This window comes from Gossypium arboreum, chromosome 8, assembly GCF_025698485.1.
Source record: "Gossypium arboreum isolate Shixiya-1 chromosome 8, ASM2569848v2, whole genome shotgun sequence".
Lineage (NCBI taxonomy): Eukaryota > Viridiplantae > Streptophyta > Magnoliopsida > Malvales > Malvaceae > Gossypium > Gossypium arboreum.
Genome location: NC_069077.1, coordinates 113,959,811 through 113,969,807, shown reverse-complemented (window position 1 = coordinate 113,969,807; position 9,997 = coordinate 113,959,811). Strand labels below are relative to the sequence as shown.

Here is a 9,997-nt window from a genome sequence, read left to right as displayed (position 1 = left end):
TTTCTGTTGTTTGATGATTTCTTGAAAATATTTTATAAAAGTTGTTTTAAATGAAACAAATATACATATGAGATTTTCTTACCTTTTCATTGTTTAATTGAGTTTATTTTATATCTATAAATTTATATTTTACATTGTTCTTTCCAAAACAAACACGACATAAATATATTTGTTATAAAATATTATAGTGTAATTTTCTTTTAACAATCGAAATTTATTTTATAATAATAAATATTTTGTAATAATAAATATCATATATAAACTTAATAATAAATAATACTTAACTAAAACTTAATTTAAATTACATATATTACATATATGAGAGTACTTGACACATTAGAGTTGCAAGGGATAAATGAAGTTAAGTGCTATTAAAACAAATACTCATATTTATAAAATAAAATATTCATATTTTTATACTAGGTTAAAATATGTCATAAATCCTTATGCTCTTTGTAAATTTGAGATTTGGTCCATGTACTTTTATTTTTGGGTTAGTCCTACTTTTTAGATATCAAAATTCAGATTTAGTTGTTAGAATTATTAAAAATATTTTGTTAAATTCATGTTCATTATAATGTCATTTTTGGTTACATAGGGTATTTTTATTTAAAAATCGACATTAACAAAATTGACAAAAGAATTTAACAATGTTAACAATTGGACTTGATTTTCAAATCTGAAAAGTAAAATGACTAAATTCTTAAAAATAAAAGTACGTGGACTAAATTCTAAATTTGTGAAGAATACATAAACTTATAGCATATTTTAACCTCTATACTACAAAACATTTATTATTAATATATTTATAATTGTAATAAATATTTATTATTAAAATATTAATATTGAATTTTTTCAATAATATATAAAGAATATTATTTAAAAGTATTATTTTTAAAACTTATTAATCAAATAAAATTAAATTATTAAATAATTTATTAAAATAATTAATTATATCAATAATTAATTATATGATTAGATATAGATAATTAAATATATATGTTTAATAATATTGAAAATTATAATATTTTATATTAATATTTTATTAATTTTAAATATTTTAAAAATAAAAATAAAATTTATTATTAATATAATAATATTAAGCATGACTTAAGTTAATTTTTATATAAAAATAAAATCATCTATAAATGAGCTCTTTTCGAAAAAATAACTTAGGATTTTCAAAAGGGTAAGTCATTTTATAGAAAAACTGGTTTATTTTCAGTTGACCTAGTTGTTTTCCATGAAACAAACACAAGAAAATGCAAAAAATATTTTCTAAAAGCCATTTTCAGTGAAAAAAACTTAAAAGGCGAAGAAAAATTGAAAAAGAGCATTGAGTGTTTTTAAGGAATGCATAATAACTTATTTGGCCTTCTAACTTTATAGAAAAAAATCATTTTAGCTCTCTATTTAACTTTTGGACTCTTTTAACCTTTAAATTTGCATTGTTTGTTAAATCACCCTAAAATGGATAAAAAAGTTAACATTTTTAACTTTGCTGGATGTCACGTTAGCGATTAATTAATTTTTAAAATACAAAAAAATCAAAAATATATTTTTATAATTTTATAATTTTTAATAATTTTAATTTTTGAAAAATAAAATTTATATTTTTAATTTTAAAAATTAATTAATTGTTAATATGGCATATACATAGATAAAAAAAGGTTAAATTTTTATTTATTTTGAGGTGATTTAATAAATAATACAAGTTTAAAAGTTAAAAAATTAAAAATTAAATAAAGAGTTAAAAGTGATTTTATTTATCTATAAAATTAGAGTGCATGTTGCTTGGATATGTGTGTCCCCACCTAAACCTATTGGGCAAATTTTGCATTGGAACAGCTATGTAAGACCTATTTGCCCTCTCCCTTACTTTCTATAAATAATGTATTATATACAACAAAAATTACACTAAAATATATTATAATATATATTAGTTTTAAAGGGAAAAAAAGAAGATTTCAAATGGCAAATGATATCTCCACTGCAACAACTAATCTTAGCAATGAATGAGAGGGTTTACATATGTCAAATATATACATGATTTTGAAGGTTTGATTGCCGGTTCCACAATGATGGGTCAATGGTGCTAATTATATTACTTTCCACTTTCTTCTTTTCTTCCCTTTTTTCAGCCCCCAAAGCACTCATCAAAATAACCTTTTTCCAACAATCAAATTAAGGTTTTTTAGCTTGTTTTATTGACTCCAAAATGTTATTAGCATGGATTCTAACCAAAAACAAACTAATATTATTATTAATATTATAAAAAGAATAAATTCATAATTTAATATCAACATGCTTCAACTATAAGTCTTTTAGATAACAAATGTCTAATAAAAAAAAATAGTGGGTCTAATTACATCCTACCAGGCATCCAACCCAAATGATTAATTCAATGTTTATGATTACCCAAGGCCAGAATTTTGAATAAACCAATATTTTCTTTGAAACATTATCACAAAGCTACCACATGAAACTGAAACTATTTGGTTAAGTAGTGGTATAGTCTTTAGTGATTATGTTGAAGGAGTGGTACCACCATTTTCTATTTGTCATAATGGTTATTTTGATAGAATTATGGGTATTTTTGTAAACTGAAAATGTTATCCATTGTTGGTTCATTGAGTAAAAACTATTGCTTGCTTCACATGCCGTCATTCTATTTATTCATTGAGAACAAAGACAAAACACACATTGGACTTGAGATACATACCCTACATTCATCTTTCTCTCTCACACTCTCTCTTTCTTTCAAGTTTAGGGTTCTCCAACATTCTAAGCAGGATATCATCTTCATCTCTGCAAATCTAATCCAATTGTTAAATACCCACTTTCCAATCCTCTTTGTTTCATTGAAAGGGGGGTGGAAAAGGCAAAAAGAATTCATCATTGTTGAGTGCTTTAGGTGTATATGTAGAGCTCTGTTTCATCCCCTGTTCATGGCTGTTGCAGCTACTGCTTCCGAAATCTTTAAAAGCAAAGAGACTGATAATAACAGTAACAACGAAGTTAGCAGGAAAGAGATAGAGGCCGCCATTGCCAAGGCCGTGGAGCTTAGAGCTTTACATGCAGCTTTGATGCTAGGGAACAGCCCTGCAAATCTCAAGTACCCATCTTTTTCATCCCCTGTTTCACGCCCTGCTTCTCACTTCTCAGCTCAGGACTACCCTGTTTTCACTCCTGTGAGTTGATGTTTCTCTTCTCTTTCCATTAATCCTTCTTACCATTATATTTGATGTCATCTTCTATATGTTAGTCATTTATTAGTTATTTCTGTCCTACATGATTACAGAGAATTTTTAATAAATATAATGATATTTTTTAAAAAGAACTTAACGTTTTCACTATTACATGGAAATTTACACCATAGCCAAGAATCTGAAGTTAGAAAAGAAGATAGGAATAGGATGATGGAATGTATTAACCAATAATCCTGTAATACTTTGTAATAGAGGTCCAGCCAACCTAATACTATACTATAATAAAATATAATTCCTACTCTTTTTATTATTATTATTTTTCTTAAGTAATTGGTCGTTAAAACAATGGGGAATCCACTTTTACCAACATCTAACAAACAAAACAGGACAAATGTCCATCTTATTCCACCCTGAATCCTGCAATCTTATTTCATTATTATTATTTTTACTTTGTTTTACCTTTAACTTTTGTAACAATATTTAACATGACGTGTTGGCATGTAAATCAAATTGAAAGGAGAAGTAGATTTTTGGTATATTTGAAATTTATGATTGTAATTTAATTTAATGCTTTAAATTTGTATTTTTTTAAGAGTACAAGTGTTTTATTAATACACCTAATACTTATTTGTAAAGAATGATAGATTTCAATTCATTGTAATATTAGATATGACAAGTAATACAAAAAATTGAAATATAATATAATATGAAAAATATTATAAATAAATATATTTCGAGATGAAAAAGAAAATATATGAAATATGGGGTGTAGATGGGAGGAAGGTGAGGAAAAAAGGAGAAGCAAACATTGTGGAACGGTGGTGGGACTGAGGAGTAAGTGTAGTATATTTCATTTGAGCCAAAAGGCTGGAAATGAAAAGGAGAGGGTTCAATCATCTTGTTTTATATAGCTTAAAATATTTTCCAAATTCTTTTATTACGAGTAAAATTTATTTTTCTTTTATTTTTAAAAATAGTTTTTTTTTTAAATTTAAAAATGCAATTCTTCTAAGGCCGTTAAATTTTTAAATACAAATTCATTAAAATGTAATTTTTTGCTCAATATCTTTTATTACATGATTATTAAGCAAATATTTTTTATTTTAAAATATCCTACAACAAATTTTATAAAGAAAAACAATTTAACGATTTTATTTTTTATTTTTAAAATAAAAGTTGAAAATTTAAAATTTTGAAAGTAAAATAAAAATTAAAATTTATAAGGATTTGGAGTATGATTTAAACTTTAATGTAATTCGTTTATAAATAATTATATTTAACAGATAATGTCATCCATCAGGTTTGAAAGTCGAATTTTAGTATTTATATATTATAATAATATTATATTTTCTTATCGTAGTCAAAATTATTGTATTTAAGGGTGTTTTTTTTTTAGGCAGAAAAGTTTGGATCTTTAAGGTTTAATTGAGGCATGATTAGTAGCAATGGTGTAGAATGCTCTTTTGCATGTGGCCAGGCTTACTTTAAGGTAGGGGTTGTTGGTTTTAAACCTGTTATTTCCTTTAACTAATATTTTTCCCAACAAAAGTGGTTATGAAAAGCAACAACTCTCATATAAATTATTTCCTTAATCTTACATGGAATTCCATAGAGAAAAAATAAAATATTTTATGTATTAGTAAAAATTAAATTACTCCTGTATGTGTATGAAAATCATATATTTAGAACATATGTACATGTTTAAAAATATCATATAATAGTTATAAAAATACATAAATAAATAACAACACATATGAAATATGTACAAAATTAAAATAAAAATAATTTAACTTGTGAGTAAAAAAATTGAAATAGGTAAATGCACACATTCCAATTATTTAGCACCTAAAAATTATCAAGTTAGTGAAAAAATTCAATATTAAAAATCTATTTTTAAATTAAATATTAAGTTGATTTATAACATCAACACAAAGATTGAAAAATTTGGTGAGAGAAAATATTTTATATTAAAAGTTATTTTTAAAAATTTTACTCAAAAATTATTATTTGTATAGTGATAAAGAATTTATTTATAAATCTATTAAAGATGGGTTTAATATCTAAACATGTTAATTTTAATTCTTTTATTTTAAAACTATATAAAAATATAAAAATGGCATCAAAATAATAATAGTAGTCATTTAATAAAAATATATATTAGTAATTTTCTAATTAAATTAGTACCTAGTTAATTGTTGATATTAACTTAATCAGAAATTTTATTAATAGTATAGATATAGATATATAATACTAATATGATAATTTTATTTCAACAATTTATTAATGATTATATTGTAATAAATAGCTGAATTTCTTTTATGTTTGAATGAAAATAATATATAATTGTTTTTGAATAATATGACAAACATTTTTTTAATAAGTCTATAATAAAAGAAAGTGGCATGTTTGGTCCCACTATGACATTATGTCCTCACACAATTTCTCTATTTTAAAGTAAAACTAAAAGGTAAAAGGAAAAATGAAAAAGACCATAGAGTGATTTTAAGGAGTTGGTGTGTCCCCAAAAAAAAAAAAAAACCTAAACCTATTGGCTAAATTTTGCATTGGAACAGCTAGGTAAAGGCCCACTTTTTTACTTTCTATAAATAATGTATATACTACTATATATATTTTCTATTATTTTTAAGGGAAAAAACGATTTTAAATGCCAAATGATATCTCATATATCAAATATATTTTCAAGTTTTAGAGCCTTTTTCTCTTAATTATTGTATTTTTTATTCGATTAAATTAATTTTATATTTTATTCACTCTATTAATATCGTCTAATATAATAATAAATTTAGTTTTTAATGTTGATTCATTTTGTCAATTTATCTTAAATTTTAAAAAATTCGACAAATTTAATTTATAATATAAATTTAAAAATATTAAATTGTATAAAATATTCAAATTTTTATAAAAGGTATATTTCAAAATTCTTAAAATTTAATAAATGTTATCTCATTCATTTTATAAATAAAAATTTAGAACATTAATTATTTTTTCAAGGTATGGTAAAGCAGCTCCACCATCTTCTAACGAAGTATCATGCTAAACCCTGGTTTCTCTCTCAATCAAATGTACGCCATTAATATAATTTTACTACTACTGCTTATCTTCAACTAAGATTCAAACAATTTTATAAGCAACCCAGAAAAGCTCATTTACATAAAATAAAAATAAATACCTTTTTTTCTTACCTTAAAAACCCACAATTCATCATCCTCATCGAAATCAGACAACCGCTTCCTCTGCATCGCGGCACTATTGATCTCGAACTCATCTTCGTCGTCACCGGGATTTTGAGGATCGAATCTGAACCTCCATTTGTGAGGTGAAAGCCAGTGGAATTGCAACGTGAGATGTTGTTAGTGTTATGGCCGAGCAAAACTAATTTCGATTCGAGAAAATCGAAAAAAATAAATTTCGAGTTAATTAAATTGAGTTATTCAAATCAACTTGAATAAGTAATTCGAGTTTCGGGTTTGAGTTAAATTAAATTTTACAATTTGAATAACAGATTGAATCCTCTTTTGCTTCTTGTTAATTTTGAAAATAAACAAATTGGTTTCTCTTAATAAAATTTATATATTTTTAAAAAGTTCTAAAATTCTAAAATACATAAAGAAATTTAAAATTTAAAAAAATTAGGACCTAAATAAGTTAATTAATAATTCAAGTTTATGATACTAATGTATCTTTTTTTTAATTTTGTTTTGAAAAAGTTTTCAAATATATATAGTTTCAAATTTTGTGTTCTAACATGAAATTAGTTTTATCTGTAACAATATTTTAATTTGAAATGTTTAATTTTAATTTAACTTGAACAATTTCATTAGATTCAATTCAAAAATTTCAAATTAAATTAGGATGATAAGATATGACTCGTCAACTTGATTAACTCGAAATTTTTATACTCGATTCGATCGAACATTTACCCCTAATTAATTTTTAGTGAAAATTTTAACAATTTTCTAATTAATATAAGAGAAGTGAGCTAGATTAGGTTATTTTTAATTTGATAGAAAAGTGTACTTAAAAAGTTGACAAGTCCTTTTCATTTTAGCTCAATCATTTTTAAATAATTAATTAGAAAATTAATAGATTTTATAATTTTATAATATTTTATATATTTTTGAAAAAATTATTTTTAGACTTAATACCAAATTGATAAAATATATAAATATTAAGGGTTAAATTTGCTGAACTTTTAAAACTAGAACTAAATTAACAAAATGAGTAAACATTAAGAGTTAAATTTATCATTATACTAAATCACATCAGAATTTTATTTGGTGACTAAAGGTATTTTAATAGTAGAAGGATTAAAATGCAAAATTAATTTAACAGGAGTGATTAAATTAACAAAAAAAATTAACATGCTAAAACTTAGATGACTATTTGAGTAGTTTACTCTTTTAAGTTTAAATGAGTTGATTCATATGCATGTGTTTTTGAGGTTTCTTTTTTCGGTTGCCATCTTGTTTGTTAAATTCTACTTTCTAAGTGAAAAAGAAGTCTATTGCGATGAACGATTTATAAGTTGATAACCTCTGTTAGCATTGTTTTCTTCCCCCTTAGTTGCTTGTCTTGACCTGTTAGCATTGTTTTCTTCCTCCTTAGTTGCTTGTCTTGACCAGGGGCGAAGCTAAGGAGACTAGCATGGGCTCTGACTCCATCTAAAATGTAAAATTACTATTTAAGCTTTTAAAATTATTTTAAAATTATAAATTGATAAAAGTAAAATTACACTTTGACCTCTTTAAAATTATAAAAATTCGATTCAATCCTTTACAAATTATAAAATATAAATTATAAAAAATTAAAATTTCATCTCCTAGGAAACTCCTTGTTAATTAAAACAAATTCTTGAAGCTGATTTTGTTAGTGTTGAAGTTCAGTGTGAAAAGTGAGTTTATGTGAACATTTTGACAGAGTTATGAAGATGAAGCACTAACTGGCTACCATACAAATAACCACGTATTATCTGAAAGTGGCACCGAAACTGTTTTATCAGATTACAAGGAGGAGATTTGGGGTTCAAGGAAAGTATTTTCTCCGGCTTTGCCTGCCTTTGAATCTCATGTATGTCCCGCTGATGATCATAAATCGATTCCCGATTCTTGTGCAAACCACGTCACTTTCCTTCGAACATCGCCCGGATCTACATTTTACAAGTCCAGTAGGAGCAGGCGAAACAGTTTGGGGGATTTCAAGTCTCTCTCAACTTGCAATAGATGCAAGCCCGCTGTTATAACCACCGACTCCGATACCCTGGTTAGGAACATCAAGAATTCCAATACGGTGGTGCCGCTCACCGACTCCCACTCCTCTGCCCAACCGCAGCCCAAGAACCGAGGGGTGATTTCATGGTTATTCCCTAAGTTGAAGAAGAAACACAAGAACGAGAGTTCGCCAGCTCCAACAGAATCCGAGGAAGTTTCGCAAATATTCAAGGACTTGGGCATGTTGTCGATTGAAAAACTGAAGAGAGAGCTGATGGAAGCACATGAGAATAGGGATGCTGCATTGATGGAAGTTGCTGAGATGAGATCTTCATTAGGACAGCTCAACCAGAAGTTGGAGTATCTAGAAACCTATTGTGAAGAGCTGAAGAAAGCCTTGGGGCAAGCAACACAAACAAAGGATTCTCAAATCAATGAAAAGCTCGGGAAAGGGAAATCCGTCAACCCGATGCCGGTGGATGAAGAGGTAATGGTAGAGGGTTTCTTGCAGATAGTATCCGAAGCAAGATTGTCAGTGAAACAGTTGTGCAAGGCACTTGTTGCACAAATGGAAGAGAGTGACACTACTTTAATGGACAACTTGAATTTGGTGTTCCAACCATATAAACTTTCATTGAATTCCAAGTACTCAAAGACGGTATTATACCATTTGGAAGCAATCATAAACCAATCATTGTACCAAGATTTTGAGAATTGTGTGTTCCAGAAAAACGGGTCCCCAAAGCTGTTGGACCCTCAACAAGATCGCCAAGCCCAGTTTTCCTCCTATGTTGCACTTAGAAACCTCAGCTGGAATGAAGTGGTGAGGAAAGGGACTAAATATTACAGTGAAGAATTCAGTAAGTTTTGTGATCAGAAGATGAGTTTAATCATTTCAACGTTGAATTGGACCAGACCTTGGCCTGAACAGCTGCTTCAAGCTTTCTTCGTTGCAGCTAAATGCATATGGTTGCTTCATTTACTAGCTTTCTCATTCAGTCCACCATTAGGGATTTTAAGGGTTGAAGAAAATACAACCTTTGATCCACAGTACATGGAAGATATGTTGATGGAAAGGCAAAAGTCACATGGAGGGAGTCGGGTTAAGATAATGGTAATGCCAGGATTCTATGTTCAAGGAAGGGTTTTAAGGTGTAAGGTGATATGCAGATATAAAATTGTAGCTTAAGCAACTTTTGCTTCTGTTCTCGATTGCTTCTTTTTCAAGGGCTTCGTGTATCAAAAGTTTGTAACTACCAAACACGTCTTAATAAATAAGGGTGCTAATAGGCTTTTTTTTTTTTTTTTTAATAATAACCTTTATCAATATTATTAGTTTCATGTTAAGAATGCTATTAAGTGGTTGTTCAACCTTTTACCTCTCATTTTCCTTAGCTCTTCACATTTCATCTCATGGTAACATCTTTCCTATTTATATATTAGAAAATAAGGAGTTTAATATCCCTATATATATATATATATATATATATATATATATATATATAGAGAGAGAGAGAGAGTAAGAGAAATGCAATAGAAATCTCCCTTATACACATCTAT

General features: G+C 26.7%; 1 protein-coding gene across 1 annotated transcript; it reads left to right on the top strand.

Annotated features, from left to right (window-relative positions):
* Positions 1-2,684: 2,684 nt before the first annotated feature.
* Positions 2,685-9,787, top strand: LOC108468189 (IRK-interacting protein-like). Its single transcript, XM_017769072.2, has 2 exons — positions 2,685-3,191; positions 8,148-9,787. Exons 1-2 carry the CDS (start codon positions 2,949-2,951, stop codon positions 9,624-9,626), a joined length of 1,722 nt encoding a protein of 573 aa, XP_017624561.1. The 5' UTR covers positions 2,685-2,948; the 3' UTR covers positions 9,627-9,787.
* The last annotated feature ends 210 nt before the right edge of the window (positions 9,788-9,997 follow it).

Bases quoted from the DNA above. Each gene is read 5' to 3' on its own strand.
- LOC108468189 (XM_017769072.2), top strand. From the start codon at position 2,949: ATGGCTGTTGCAGCTACTGCTTCCGAAATCTTTAAAAGCAAAGAGACT. The intron at 3,192-8,147 runs GTGAGTTGATGT...ACATTTTGACAG, and splicing joins ACTACCCTGTTTTCACTCCT to AGTTATGAAGATGAAGCACT.